Source organism: Neodiprion lecontei, chromosome 1, assembly GCF_021901455.1.
Source record: "Neodiprion lecontei isolate iyNeoLeco1 chromosome 1, iyNeoLeco1.1, whole genome shotgun sequence".
NCBI lineage: Eukaryota > Metazoa > Arthropoda > Insecta > Hymenoptera > Diprionidae > Neodiprion > Neodiprion lecontei.
In genome coordinates this window covers 34,091,907-34,108,441 of record NC_060260.1, presented here as the reverse complement: position 1 = coordinate 34,108,441, position 16,535 = coordinate 34,091,907, and the positions used below count along the sequence as shown (strand labels likewise).

At 41.0% G+C, this 16,535-nt stretch overlaps 1 protein-coding gene and 1 long non-coding RNA gene across 5 annotated transcripts in view; one reads left to right on the top strand and one right to left on the bottom strand.

Moving 5' to 3' along the window:
* LOC107224138 (protein split ends) overlaps positions 1–16,535 on the top strand; it is a 110,670-nt gene that overhangs the window by 62,574 nt on the left and 31,561 nt on the right. For 2 of the 4 annotated variants that reach the window (XM_046743553.1, XM_046743555.1), the window contains exons 2-5: positions 2,122–2,406; positions 14,733–15,717; positions 15,797–15,977; positions 16,114–16,405. In XM_046743553.1, the coding sequence (XP_046599509.1) occupies positions 2,122–2,406; positions 14,733–15,717; positions 15,797–15,977; positions 16,114–16,405 (1,743 nt within the window). Of the gene's footprint in view, positions 1–1,811; positions 1,981–2,121; positions 2,407–12,046; positions 12,321–14,732; positions 15,718–15,796; positions 15,978–16,113; positions 16,406–16,535 lie in introns of those variants that run through there. The other 2 variants (XM_046743565.1, XM_046743560.1) reach the window with 2 other exon arrangements.
* LOC124295107 lies at positions 6,349–7,828 on the bottom strand. The gene is made up of 2 exons (XR_006905011.1): positions 7,560–7,828; positions 6,349–6,618 (listed from the first exon to the last, which is right to left on the bottom strand). It is a non-coding gene; the product is annotated as an uncharacterized LOC124295107 (long non-coding RNA).

The following is a 16,535-nucleotide window of genomic DNA, read 5'->3' as shown; positions in this document are numbered from 1 at the left end:
ACGCGGTCCTCTTCTGTGTTTATCCGTATTTCATTCCCACTCCCGAGTACCTACTCCGCTCGGCCGGGCCGTCATGGCCTCTCTCGACAAAAACATCCGAGAATTTTTATCTTTATGGATCCACAAACGGAGATGGAAAACTTTTGACCCCGGCGCTGCCTTTGATAGCTAGCTATTCTCGGTCTTATTCTCGTTCGATAATTAACCGAGATTCTATTTGAATCGTTTCTTTATTATTTCTTTTTCACTATAATTTTTTATTTTTATTTTTTATCTTCCTTCATCTTCTTTCGAGCAACGGCGAGCCTAGGTACGCGTCCACGTTCACCTTTTATTCGTTTTCTTTTTCATCTTCTTCTTCGCCTTCTTCTTATACCCGACATTTGAACCTAAATGTTACGGCGAGATGTGCAACTTTCTTACATACGTGTCTGTGCCACGGATAAGTTAGCGTGTACGAGATGCTCGTACTTTCCTCTTTTCACCGTACGACACGACGAGTTTTATCACTCTGTTTTTCCCATTTATTTGTTATTCTGAGCCCCGGTATTATTTCGAAGATATTGCTCATTTCAAGGAACTGCCTGCTGTATCCGTTAGACGATCCTTCCTCCGACTGAGGAAGATCGTCCTTGCTAGGCCGTGACGTATTCGGAAATTACTTTTGTACGTAGCGGCAAGGCTTGTACGGACGTATACGACTGGCAATAATTATTAACGAGCAACTCGACCCTTGGGGGGGCTCAAAAAAAAAAAAAAAAATGACATTAAACAAACAGGAGCCTGGCACGGGCTGCGAGAAACACGTAATGAATTTTGCTGGTATATTCTCTAGGATGCTGGCTTAAAGTCAAGGCCAGCAGCATCGTTTTCCTGATATATGGCGTTGAGGTATTTTTTTTTCCTCTCGCAAATCGTGTCATCGCAAGGCATATAATTTTTATAACTCTGTGTAATGTTTCTTTCCACCTAACTAATCCATACTTGCTTGTACATATTGACATTTCGTCACGTATATTAAATATATATTCGGTTATCGATGTACATACAATTACCTACTACGCAAAAACGTTATGGATACAGATACGATACAGCGTTATCAAGGTGATTTTTTTCGTCCTCCTATCTATCACTACCTGCTTCTAATTTACAAGCAGATGTCCATTTTTCCGCGCAATCCAAGAACAGCGTAAAATTTCTATCGAGTATGTTACGAAAACACGCTTTGCAAATCTTTCCTTGCATTCCTGTTATACAAGCGAAAAATAACTGTGCAACGCGTGTACTTGGTAGCGGTATTCCAAAACGGAAGATTATCTGATTCGATACAACCGATTCTGAATGGCATTGGCTAACCTCGTTGACGTATCTATAACAGTTCCCCACCAATGATGGATGCATCCCGATTTCTAACCCCGCTCTTTCCGTTCCTCTTTCTCATTGGATATACGATGTATATATTTATAGAAAATGTATACAGGCGAGTAACGGAGTTGTAACCGCGATTTACGCGTGCTCGTTTTGCGAGTGTGCGCTTTCAACGGCTATAGACCTGAACCCTCGTACCTGCAACTACGAAACGTCCGTCCTATACGTGACCGCAGGTGATGTCAGCGTTTAGACATTTTGAAATATTTATATCCAAGCACCAGTTCTTTGCAGCGTTCTCCCTCTCCGTCCAACACCCCCCCCCCCCCCTTTCGCCCCACCGCCCCCCTTAACCCACATGGGCATCAATCACCTGTTCCCCGAGTCTCCTCGTTCCTCTCCTTAGCGAAACGGCAGGCGGTACAACACCTAGTCACCGATTGTCACGTTCATTCGTGCTGTGCACGCCTCTCATACAGCAGTCATATTTTTCAAACATATATACGCAGTGCATGTGGGTGAAAGCAGTAGGTTTATCGGCGCATTCGCGCGAGACGTTAGGCATTGCCGTATATACCTATGTAACACACATATACCTAGATTGAGAACGTTGTAAGGTCAAGATTTGATTTACGATATTTAAAGGTTTCGAATTTGACGACGTTAAACCGGAACACCTGTACCTACCTATATTTATTGTTAAAATGTAAACCGGACGATTTTTATTTATTGTCGTTTGTTATCTCGTTACAGGTATGGACGCGTACAAAGCGTCAAGCTGCTGCCACGGGGAGAAGAATGCCCCGTCGATGGGAGCTCCGGCGGTGAGGGGAGCGAGGGCGGGGGCGTCGGTGTCGGCGGCGTCGGCGTCGGGAGCGTCGGGTCGACGGGCACCGGGGGTGCCTCAGCGACGGTCGCGTTCATGGACATTAAATCCGCTGCGAAGGCTCACGCCACCGAGCACACCCTGGACGAAAGAGCCCTCACAACACAGTACTACGAGCCACAGCATCTTCAGCATAGGTTTCCCCCCCACGGGTACGTTGCGATCTTCTAAGCTTTTTATTGTCGTTAATTAAATCATCTCCCCTTTCATCCTTCCACGTCCTTTCGATTTCCGATTCGAGTCCGCGTACGTGCGTGAGTGAGGGAGTTGCAAAATGCATTCTCGACCTGTCGCATTTCGTCTTATACACATGTGTACGCATTTATTCCGCAAGCTACGACGACTGGTGATCGTTGCAGTTGATAAAACATTCTCAAGAAGTTTTAAAAACAAAGAAAGAAAGAAAAAAAAAAATTGAAACTAACAATGTTGCGGAAATAAACGTCGTGCGTTAATTAAAATTCGTTTTTTTTTTTATTTCCCGAGTGTTGGTTTGGAGAAGCTGCCTAATTCCCATATTATATTGACATCTTTGTTTTTATTATCTTATAAATTGGAATAATTATATATATGTATATATGCAAACGTGTCTCAGAGTACAGAAGCCAGTTTTGGCAACAAAATCGTCTCGTCCTCCAACGGATCAGATGCTATTTGTCCATGCCTTAATTTCCTGACTCGATTAACAAGGTTGAATACATACAAGTATTTTACAGTCATCTTGTTATATTGGTATCAGCAAAGCAGCCTCGCGAAAAATTGCCAATGCCTGATTTCCGAGTGTTTATTATCCTTGATTCGATATTATTCGACTGGGATGATACCTTTCATTTATGTATTATAAATACTGGCTTTGAAAGATAGACAAAATTCAAACATTCGTGTTTCTACTGATGAAGAAACAAAAATGTCTGCTTCGGTCGACAAGTTGTGAGGTGTGCGCGTGATGAGTGTGAGTAAATCAGCTTTTATCGAAACATTAATTTGGATAGAAAAATATTTGTTTGTCGAACCAGTTTGAAAATTATACCGATAGTATTTTATTTTATTTTTTTTATGCTCGATTTTGGTAAAATTTGAAAGGCGATTATCGTGTTTGCATAACGTGAAAACGGTGGTAATGATCTTTCCTCGATTTTTCTTTTTCGGTCGAGTGTACGTTAGAATCTTTAATCCATTTTTCATACCCGCGAAAAGAGCGTTTTCTTTGATTGTAAACCTGAATGCGATTCGTCGTCGTGTTTTGCGCATCGCCTTGATTATATTAGATGTATATGTATAAATATTCACAACACAAAACATGTCTGGAATGAAATTTAAAACGGTTGCAATTGATTAAGTGGACGATCTTCGCAGATTAAGTCGTCGGTATTGTTGAGGACGTATATATAATTTTGTTTCTCTTATTTCACATACAACTCTTCTGAAACCATTATTCATCATACTGTAATTTACCTTTTGTTTTTCAATACTCCGCAGTCCCTAGTTTCGTCTTATACTCGTTCACTGCGCAGCTATAGTCTTAAAGCGGATCGAAAAGAATACTTTATATGTACACGGAGATTCGGTAAACGTAACTTTGGGTGTCCTTTTAGTACCGTATCAGAGGATTGTTAGTGAAACACGGACAGCTCGCAACGCGGAAAATACCGAATGATTTCACTCTGGAGTCTCATTGACTATACGTGTAAGCGATACGGCGTTATATGTGCGAAGATCAGCATGGTGGGAGTATATTTTATAGGTTCTAGACGAAGGCGAGGTGGAACGAGCTGCTCGTTGGTTAGTTGTATAAATGAATAATGCCCGCAGTGTCCCTGGATTACATTTCATTCACTCGCTAGACTATCTGCCTCTCTGAGGCTAATCTGAACGGTATTTGGACAGACGCCCATTTGTCTGTCTCCGCCTCCTCCTCGTCCTCCTCCTTCTTCTCCTCTTCCTCATCGCTCGAATCGTTTTAATGCTACTCTTTTAAATAATAAGGAATCACCGTACCTTGCTGAGGTCGCGACCTTCGCGGTCTCGCCAATCGTTCCTCCGCCGTTAGATGGATTCGAAAGATTTGACAGTAGCTCGCAAACGCGACCCGATTAGAATGCAATTTCAAAACTCTCTATTCCGCAAACAAACAGCGCAACGCGTGGGTTATTGAGGTAGGCTCATTAACGTGAGTCGGCAAATTTACGTAAACTCTGACGGTTGAAAACCAGCAGCCTTAGATTTTCGACCCTTGATTATAAAATTCGCAACAACTCGAGTACGATCTGGGTATTTTTTGCGTAATAAATTACTATTTTCATTATTACATCTTCCACCATTGTACAGCAGGATAACAGGATGCCATTTTGAGGATGCTGGTCAAGTGTGTATGATAATAAATAATAAACGTTAAACAGTGATAAAGTGACGTTAAAATTTACAGTGATCTTGAAGAAGTTAAACAAAGTTTAGTGATATGTGATTGTATTGGTGGTACCCTGTATATGCACAAAATTTCCCAAAATTTATGCCGAAGGATTTGTTGGTAGAGGAAACGAAAAAAAAAAAAAATAAATAAATAACCACCTTTCCCCCACCTCCCCCCTTATTGGATGCAGTGTTGGAATACAGTGGATCGGATTATTGTGCGGCCTATGACGGTCTCTTAAAATAATTTCATTTAATATATACTACTGTGAGATAAACAGTATAAATTTTTAAACGAACCCTTGTGGATATTTTCCGTATGGAGTATTCAGGTAACAGGCAAGTATCGGAGGTGAGTATTTACGCTTATTCCCGCATACACAGATCGTACAACTTTTTTTTTCAACTGACAGTCACTACGGGTACTGTAAAGCGGACGAAATGCGACAGATCATTCAATCGACTTCTGTAATCGATATCTAAGTTTTTTGTAAGTGTTGAGCAGGGTTTTTAACAGATTACTCAAATCTTATTACAGATTTGTAAATAGTTTGTTATCAAATGGCGTTGAAATGATTGGCATGTGGGTAATATTGTTGTGAATTTTGAAATTTCGGCAATCAAAAACTTTATTCAGAAATTTACAAAAATATAAATAGAATATTTCCACCGAAATATCCAATAACGTATCTTTTTCACGATATATGCGTTGAAAAATTCATTGGGATTATAAAAATTTGCTCGAACAACAATAATTGTAGATTTCAATTCTGGTTGTACGCCTCGTCGCCAAAGACGGTATAAGTATGTACATGTTGTTCATTCTAATGATGAAGGAAAAAGGTTCGTTCCGTCAGTGAGACGCAAATGAAATTCTCGCACGCTATTATGTACCGAAGGATTGGTAAAACATCACGCGATTTACGAGGGTATTCCTTATTGATTTCGACCAAGTACGTTTTTAAAATGTTTCCTGAGAGCTTTCCCTGATAGAATAAAGTCGTCTTAAAAAATGAAAGACTTTCCATTTTGTACAAAATATTATCCGAAGTTTTCTCGCGACGCTGGAATAAGAATCAGGAATAAAGCGACGTTGAAAGTTCTCGAGTTTCAGCCAAGATGAAAAGAGCAGCGTCTAATGTAGACCGTCTATCGTCATCACGAGGAAAGAATTCACCGCGATACCGATAATGAAGTGGAATTCCCATCGCCCACCAGATTGTAGGCTAAGGGTATACATACGTTATGCATGTATGCACGGTCAGCGGCACGAAACTATTTAAAAGTCGATAAAAAGGGACGTGGAATCTCCACTGGGAAAGTTTCTTCTTTTCCTTATTTTCATAAATACGAGTATATTCATGTATCTTATAGAGCGCGTATGAATCGGACCTGACCTTGATATTCTCACGATTATCGACCTTTGTGGCGCTAAATTGGTTCAGCGATTACAAACCGATTTCGGTATAATGAATTGGTATTTTGGAGTTCTCATTATACAGCCAAACGTAAATCTAATTATTACGTAATGTCTTTGCAGAGGAATGGCCCCAATATGGCCTTGCCCTCCCGTACACTTGTCTGACATTTTCCTATCCTCTCTTTGCACACCGCGCATGTGTGTAGGAATCCTGTGAGAAGTAGTAGGTGTGTTATCGGAGTAGGTAGGAGTAGGTACACGATGGTTAGTTTTAAAAATTCTTTTTCCGTCGCTTGAGCTTATCCTACCACAGGCATATATACGTGCGTACGTGTAATAAAATGAGATACGCTATCGGTGCTGTTGCCGTCGTCGTCGTGACCCACGCTTGCACAGAGATATTGGTGCTGCTGCGTAGCACGGTGCCACGTGTTCACGTATGGAAGCCGAGTGTACAAAGTGCTACGTGGCCGTCGGCGTCTCGATTGTTGTTCGTTGTTGCATCATATTCTGGTTGTTATTGGTTTCCTTATCCCTGAAAGATTGAATTTATTTATTTCTATTTTCAAATTTCTGTCATCTCTCCTTTCTATTTGTCCTTGTGTTTTTTTTATTTTTCATTTTTTTTCACACGCAGACTTTTAATATTATTATTTACTCGTGTTATATATTACAACGTGTAAAAGCTGCAGGCCAACACGTTCAACTCTCTTCAACACGATAAATATTAATTGCGAAAATAAGGCCTTCTAAAGCTGGTGCTGATTACTGGCTGTTAAGTTTTGTGTAATTTGTCACGCGTACAACGTTCTCTTCGCGCACGCTGTTCGAAGCATGAATCGTGCCTCGCCTCGGCACAAGGCGAAGTACATCCTATCTCTACGCCTTTTCGCACGTGCGTCCGAGTCTCGTGATCGATATTTTTTCTTTTTTTTTTTCTAATTATTATTATTAGTTTTTATTACTCTTTACCCTTCATTTTACGGAACGTACACACATGTGCGATGTCGATATACCACATAAGGATAAAATTGGAAGGCAGAATAAAAGGAACAAAATATGTATTTACGTGCTTGTTCGAATTGTTTTACTTGTTTTGCTTGTTTTACTAAGCCGTAACTGTGCACAGTGCTCGCGAAATTGATTGGAACAATACGTTCTAGGAATTGAATTACACAGACATTTATGCATGTACGCATATTATGTGTATGTATGTATAAATAACGCAGAGACTGGCACGTATCGCTTTCAGGGTATGATAACAATTATACGTACATGTACGTGGCGAAAACAATGGATTATAATTGAAATTCCACGCGCGCCTTCCGGTGATAATAATATAATTGCACGTAGTCGGTCGATTTGATATAATATATATATATAATATATTATATACACACACACACACACGAAAGGATGCTCGGTGAGTGAATAGATTCGCGGGGCTAGGCGACGAACCTACCTATCTCTACCTACCTACGTGGCGATCGACGAGGGGAATGATCGAGTATTCGTCAGCATCGCAGTCGATACATAAATATATATATATACACACACACACATAGGTATATATGTAACGCAATGAAATCAGCTGTCGATCGCGGCGGGAGTTTATACTTGGCGAATACATGGCTATTTGACGTTGCTGTTTTCAGCGCGATTTTAATATCTGACATGGACGACGACCACCTGCATCGACTCACTCGATTCGCAATCGGCAGGCGCGTGTCTCGTTTTGCAAACTATTGCGAACAGCGCCGATTGTCATAGGCATACCCTACTTATACTTATAAGCTGAACGTTACCTTGGCGCGTTTCCACTCACCTTGGCACCCAGTTAAAGACTTCGTTATGCACTTTTGCCAACTTGATGTTTTAATTTTGGTCCCAAGTTTGATCGTACACAGGTAATTTTATTTTATATGTGTTTCTAGTTTTTACTCAACTGAGAGGAGTTTTACGACAATTAGAATCTTGGAATACTTTAGAACTCCCCGAAGCGATCTCTGCGAGCATTTGTTGGACGAAAATTTTTCGTAAATTTATCAGACGGTTCCCCGTCAATGTTTTAATCACTTTTGATTCAGCCTTTCATTTTATGCACAGGGTCGCGCAGGGAGAAGTACGCAAAATGATCGATTAATCTTATAAATAAAGAATGAAATTGTTTGGCCCACCTTAATTATGACCAGTGATAATAATGGCAGCACTGGTACCGCTTCAGTGCGTCATACGTATCTGGATCTGACATTGTCGGGATATTTCCAATCTCACGGTAGGATAATATAGAACAGTTGCGGTTCGCTATTTCCAGCTCCGGACGACGATTTGAACACGCTCGGTAAACAAACTTCTCAACATCGTGACGCAATTGTTGTCTCCGCTTTTTTTGTTACGAATTCGCCCTTGGATTTACATCGCAAGGCAAATTTGTAACTATCACCTTTGTACACAAGTTGCGCATTCGCGTATGTACAATGTGTCGTGAATTTGTAGCGTTAAATTGAACTTTCCAAAGTATAACTTTGACAAAGTTATTGTATTATAATTAATTGACCGCGAATAATACTACCACGGTTTAAACGATTCGCTCTACCAACTTCTGGAACGTAATGTTAGCCCCTAATTTCTATTAACCAGCGGTATTTATGTTCTATATAACGTCAATCATGCTATTTCGAAATTTGCTTACGCATTTCTTTCTCAATTATTACAATATTTTTAATTAAGTGAACCAAGTTTAATTATCAAACTTATTTGTACGTATTATTACAGAGAAAAAAAAGATTCTAGAAAAATTCACACAAAAGTCGTAAAGTTGTTACGCTTACCTATACGACTTTCGAGTTTTTTCGAGATGTGTAGAAAAAACTGGTTATTATTTAAATTCTCTTTGTTTGGTTTGCGAGTCGTGAAATTTCGTCACTCTGCTATTCTGGATTTCGTTTACCACTCGAAAATTTTTATTTGCCAATAGCCGGTTGATGGGTACGATCGTACGGGTAAAAATTTACGAGTGATATTCGTGGCCAAAGAGCATTCCTGAATAGACGGCAGATGCGAGGAGAAACCTTGCGGATATGAATTTTTAACCAATGTGTTTGATAACACACTCCAGTGTGGAATTTGCCAGAATCGTAAAACACAATTCAAACACATGAATCTATCGATTTTATGTCTAGAAGAACAAATAGCCGTCCATAAATTATCGTTCGTTCATTTGTATGATTACATTATTCGATTCGTGCCGAATGCGATTATAATATAACTCGATGATATATTATTATTCAAACGCAGGAAACGTAAAGTTTAATATCCTACGGCAAATGTTACACATGTCGTTATGTTGCACTATTTGTAGCAAGATACGTATTCAGAATCCTATCTGCAATTAATTCTTCATATTAGCTGTTGTTTTTTTGTCGTAGGTAGAAGAAGATTTCATTTATTTCGATTTGGTGTAAGAAACGATACGCGTACAAAGTTGCATGAAAATATGCAAAGGGTGTTGTCTCGAGCCTGTATTTTATTGGCCTTATCTTTCTGTAGGAAGCAAGCAAACAAAATACTTGATTGTATTCTTAATCATTCATGAATTTCGACCCATGCCTGTTGCTATCTCGTTGCATTAATCTTTGTACAGGTACAATGTAAACGAAAGTACACATTTAGGTAGACATACAGAGTTATTTTATTTGTATTTTTCCATGGATACCAATTCGTTTCGATGCGATATAAAGACTGGCGAATCGCGTCAAAACTGTTTATAACCGAGGGTAGAGAAAATAACGTACGTATGTGTGTCGCTGCTGCGCAGGCGACGGTTTTACATGGGCATTACGTGTAATCGCTGGTTAGTCATCAGGCGTGTTTTATTTAGCGCAAAGATAACGGTATATTATCAAGTTCATTGAGCAATCGTTAATTTTGATCGATGCTGCACGTACAGCATACAATAATGCACAGTATCTATCGACTTGCCACACCAGGGATTTGCGGTATATCTGTGAAAATATTTGTTCGTAATTAGCCCACCCGTCATACACAGGCGATAATCTTTCATTTCTTTTTATTAATATTTAATTTTTTATTTTTTTATTCCCGCTGCTGACAGCGGACGGACGGTTTGCTTAAAACTCCGACACCTACAGCAATTATGTGTGCACAATTGTGCCTTGTACGTAGGTTATACTCGCAACAAACCGCAGTCGGGTGAACCCCGGTACAATGACTCTGCCAAGAATTCTTTGCGCAATTAGTATAAACGTACATATGTACATACGTATTTTATTATATTATATTTGCCATGCTGTTGTTCGCTCGGAACGGAGTCCGTTGCAGTTTGTGACCCCCATAATTGATGTTAATCTTACGAGTTTACGAGTTATTGATAGTTTTTCCAAACGCTCTTCTTAACGTATATGCTTCTCTTATTCTTATTGGGTGGTGAGTCAAGTGTGCGTGTTCTGGTCAATCTTTACCTCTCAAGGATTATATTGGTTATTTAAGAGATTTCTTGGAAAGGTGTAACAGATTCAGATAAGTTGATATTTTTTTTTTTTTAATTCAGTCCAATGATTTTACAACAATCACACGACCGTAGTTTCGAGCTTTTTTAAAGGCATCGTCAGTCAATCCGTTACCGCGAACTCATAAAAGTTGTCTACGAATTGAACGAATTGCTATTTTACAACAAAATGATTTCGCTATCGCAAGGTGCGAACTTCCGGTTTGGCTCGTCCGACTTTGAATGCTCGGTAATTACAGCTTGATTTCACCCGTGTAATTCGTATAACTTTTCTCCTTCGTCAAATTCAACTTATACACACATGTATTTCTCACTTGTACGACATTTTTTCCTTTCCTTCCATACTCTGCTGTTTAGAATTATATGTATGTACAATGTACATAAAACAGACACGCGGTGTACATATAATATAACATACTCGTTAATTTGAGTACCACCCACTCGACGATGGTGAAGTTTACCCTGCATTCTACGTTTCGAGTACGCAGGTATGTACAATGTACATTCCTGTAATTGCCTCGGTTGGAAACTTCAAATTTCAAAGCTAACTGGCTAACCATTGAGCGACAAGGATACGACAAGGTCTCACCGGGCTTCCGATTTCAAAGCGCTCCCTCGCGTTACTCTTTTTCCCCATTTCCCATTTCTCTTTCACGTTTACGTTTCAGGTTTACGTGTCGAGACGGTGAAAACTACGCGTGTACTTTTTCCAACAAACCTGTTGTCGATTTCTTTTCTTTTTTCCTTCTTCTCCTGGACAACAATAATACGCGGTACAAGCGCGTTAGCGCAAACCGACGACTAAAACCACGGATCAAAAAGTCCGTTTCGATACCAATAGGTGACAAAATACGTTATCACTACCAAAACGCAGCCTGCAACGATCTTTCGTATATACCTACACGCGAATTCCTTGCTTCGCATAGTCTCTCAAACGTTATAACGGCGTCAAGATTTAGGAATTAGCATACGTTTAAGGACCAAGTTGCGCCGCTCGGGTTATCATCTCGTTGAATCAAACCCCTCGACTCTTTGGCACCTGTTACACACGTTCGTCAGATTGCGAAAGGCAGCAGTCCTCGTACGTGTTCTCACGTCAGGAAGGATTCGGAAAGGGTCAACCTGCGGTGACCGATGATAGCAACGACGGGTCAGCGTACGTTCCTCGATCGTCGATATGCAAGAGATTAGAATCAGGCGTGTGTGCGAGCCCGGGACGTACGTAATATGTTCCTACCTACCGAGGGAAAACGAAGAAACATTGTGCCTGGCAAGGCGGCGAGTGCGGTCGCCGGTTGTCGGTGCATATTGCGGGCGCGACGGCGGCGTTCGTGATGTTTCAAAGCCCACCAAAGCCAGCCAGCGGCTGCCAGCCACTCGGCCGGCTGTCTCTTGGCTCACTAGACTCAACTCAGTGTGCTCGGTGCAATCGACGTGATCGGTTTACCGCATCCAGAATCAGCAGCCTTGTCCCGGTGGGCGGTGCTCGTTCGAATTCAGCGCTGAACCTTCCTATCGTTGGATCAAATTACCCGCGGTTTTTGTTTTTTTTTCTTGTCATTGTGATTGTGATTGTTTTATGTAACATCCGTATTCGCGGAATGAGCTTCTTTATCGCAAAACAACACCGTGGCGTTGCCGATGGATTTGACGTTGTTGAAACACTGCTTCAAGAACGAGACTGCTTAACAAACTACGACAAAGAAAATGTAATACTAATAGCTTATAAAAAAAATTGGACAGATAGAGAGAGAATTAAACTGTGTTATATTATATGTAGAATACTCATATTTCTAGAGTAATTTACGCGATGCGGTTATTACGCAGTGTTTCCGTCGGTTTCCCTCGGTTTCCGTTAACTGAAATTCTAGCGGGTTTTGTGTCGTAACAATGTTATTTTATTATTACTATTATTGTCATTATTCTTCGTTCTTTTCTTGTGGTTGACGAATCATTTTGTAAAAGCTTTTGAAAATTGAATTCCATTGCACGTGACGCTCTAAATATAATTAAATCAACTTGAAGACTTTCATCGACAGAAAATAGCATGCTTATGAACTTCTATAACCTGATTTACTTAGTTGCGTTTCCTAGACCGATGGAGGGATGCATAAGTGGAAACTCTGCCAAATCACAATCGACGTACGACGTGAAAATGAATCGAAATCAGATTTGCGTCGTTCTTTGCTCAACAGGTGCGATGAATTTAAATTTTCATATATATGTATATACCTACATTTGATTTCACCATGAATTTATAAAAATCGGTTCGTTTGTCGCAATGAAGTTATATTTCATAAGTGGAATCGTTGCGGCGTTGCGAACGCGAAGTTTCGTAACGCCGATGCCAGAATTAACATGTGGTTGAAGTCAGTAACGTTACTGTAACGATGTATGTTTATGAGAAATTGTTGCTTCGCAATTTTTCAGGGATTGTCTGAAATTTAGTAAACCGTAATAATAAACAAAACATAGTTATATTTTTGCAAATCCAACCTCTTGAAAGTCCTTCTAAAATTGTACAATAACAAATTTTCCCTCATCTTTCGTTCCGTTAACGTTACCAACTTCAGCCTCGTGGAATACCAAAGTGTTCGTTGCTCGCAGCTCCCATCTGTCGCTGTAGGTTCGATGAAGCACGTATAATTCGTATTATATATACACGTGTATTACAATGATTAGGAATGCTAGTTGTTATCATATAGCAAAACGATCGCGGAATGCCAAGAGCCTTAAAATACAGTTTCTTCTCAGTCTGCATATGAACGGATCGAATGCTCTTCTTCGAACCTCGTTTTGCACATTTCGATGACTAATACTTTTTGATGACCGGCACACAAAGCCTTTGACTTAGGATCTTGCGCAGCGTAAGAAGCATCTGCACTGAGGCATCCGCCACATGTTGATCTAGATACCCAACTTACGTAAAAACTTTACTGCGACTTTATAGGGTCTTGGGAACAATGTTCATTGTACTGACAAATTTTAGTTTCCGTATCTTCACTAACAACGAATTTCGGCAGGAATCAGAGCCTCATTTTAATTTTTAATTATCTCGCAAACTTCACTACGATTTAGGATGAGTCCGCAACAACGAGGAGTTGAATGATTTATCTATTCCATTGGACAGTTATTTTTTGGGTGACCTTGAAATCACGAGGTCCCGGAATTTAAGTTATTATTCTAGAATTTATTTTTCACGGTCGGGGTAAGATTATCTACGCATTTTCGAATATCAACCAATCCATATTGCAGAACATGTACACATGATTTTCATATCATCTAAATGTTTTTTTGTTTGATTGAACAAGCCTTCGTTTAAACAGCAAAAATATATTTTTGTACTTTGCATGGTACAAAAAAATAAAAAAATTGTATTTTTTGCGAATGTAACAAATATTAGGCAAATAGAGAAAGGATTTGTTGAATTTACCAAATATGGCGATCAAATGTAGGGGAGGAAACGTTTCTTAGACTCAAATTAATGTTATTCGATTCAACGAAAAAATGATCGAAACAGTAATTTAAAATCAATCATTTGAATCAATAACCATTGTCAAGTGAAACCACATTTACTTGAATGTTCGAAAGATTTCTTTCGCTCATACTTGATAGCCTTGTTTGGTAAATTTAACAGTTTGTTTAACTGCGCGTGTGTGCGTGTGGCGAATGAGACACAAGATTGTTTTGAATAGAAAATTAACCAAATAGTCTGTCCCCAGAAGATTATTTTCTCACTGAATTTTATCCTTAGATCCGAAACGGTTGGTATGTGTGCTGTAACAATCGTAAAAAAAACATAGCGATGTACACTACCGGGTTCTGAAAAAGAATCGAGAATAGGTTCTTGGTCAGTGACATAAAAAACGGTATTCTTTGTATAACGTGAGAATTGACAATATCGATTCGGCAAGTCAATGAAAAATAGGCGTGTAGAGCAGACGCAGGGAAACACACGTCATTGAATGTATCCGATACCGTCGAAATTGTGGTTATTAACACCAGTTTCCACACGTCATTTTATGCTGGCGCATGACGCGTAAATGTAAAGATGTATGCATACCTACGGATACGGAGACGATACGAAGGTGATTAATAGGACGTGTCGGTTGTTTGTTTAGAAGTTCGGAGGATCATGGAACCGGCGGTGGTAGCGCTGGAGGTCCAACGGAAGTGTTCGAGCCACGTGGATCCCACGTGGGTTTCTACACGAGCGAGAGAGGGAATCGCGTCGGCGGCGGCGGCGGTATGCCTGAATCTGCCGGCGATCCCGGAGGCTACATTCCTCGCGGTCGACCTCCCCCAGTCAGCGGTTACCACGTGACGTCAGCCAGGGCGAGGGATCGGCTATATCCGCGAACGGGCCCTTACGCAGCCGGCCCACCACCTCCACATATAGAACGTCATCGCAGTAGCCTAGCACCCTCGTCCTGGTCCTCGTATGAGTCTGCGACATCTCGGTACACCTCGGCGCCGCCCCCACCGTCGCCGGCGACCACGGACGCCTACGAAGAGCCGAGCGGCGGTAGAACCCAGCACAAAAAACAGCGGCGAAAATCACGAAGCGGTAGCAGCTCGCCGAGCGGCTCGAGCCGATCCGGGAGCAGCAGTAGCAGCCGAAGTGGCAGTTCCGGTGGTAGCAGTTCCGCCGGAAGCAGTTCCCCGAGCAGTTCACCTCATCGCGGCAGCAACGCCGTTACGGAAGACCGGAGGCCGCTCGCTATATGCGTACGCAATCTGCCGGCAAGGAGCAGTGATACCTCATTGAAGGATGGACTTTTTCACGAGTATAAAAAACACGGTAAAGTGACGTGGGTTAAAGTGGTCGGTGCTGCCGGTGATCGTTACGCGTTGGTATGCTTTAAAAAACCCGAGGATGTCGAGAAGGCGCTTGAGGTGTCTCACGACAAGCTTTTCTTTGGCTGTAAAATCGAGGTCGGACCCTATCAGGGTTACGACGTCGAGGACAATGAGTTCAGGCCGTATGAGGCTGAACTCGACGAGTATCATCCTAAGGCTACGCGGACATTGTTTATTGGAAATTTGGAGAAGGAAGTGACGGCCTCTGAACTGAGGAAACATTTCGAACCATTTGGAGAGATAATTGTGCGTATAAAATATATAAACTAGGGAACGGCTCATCTCGTATAGTACATGTATTAATTTGAGTGTCCTGTTTTTGCAGGAAATCGACATAAAGAAGCAGGGTGCCGTATCAAGTTATGCCTTCTGTCAGTACTCGGACATCAGCAGTGTCGTAAAAGCTATGAGGACTATGGACGGGGAACATCTTGGTGCGAATCGCATAAAACTCGGTTTCGGCAAATCCATGCCCACCTCCTGCGTTTGGGTAGATGGGATTGGAGGTATCATCAGAAAAGGATTTATACATAATAATGATTACCTTAATCTCGGTGCATAAACAAGAACGAGAAAAAATATATACAAATATATATGGACGCCTGCTTGCCTGAATATAAAGAAATTTCCATTTTTTTCCAGAGTGTATGTCGGAAAAATATATAAACATGCAGTTTCATCAATTTGGACCAATAACGCAGGTGGCAGTAGACCGGGAACGCGGTCATGCGCTAGTCTTTTTCGAGCAAATTAGCTGCGCCCAAAACGCCGTCAAAGAGATGAGGGGTATCGCGCTTCGTGGACGTCGACTTCAGGTCGATTTTGCATCTAGGGAATGCCAAGAGGCATTTTACGAACATCTGGAACGACAGGGAATTGCCGGCGAAAGACCTTGGGACACGAGGCCTGCTACCGCGGCAGCTTTTGAACCAACGTAAATATTTTGCTCAGAATTATTTTCTCAAGTCTGTTGAAAAATTCGGCCCGAGTATTGGAGAAAAAAATTGACATTCTTGTTACCTTTCGGCGTCTGAAATTGAACTTGCACACTCGACGATAATTTT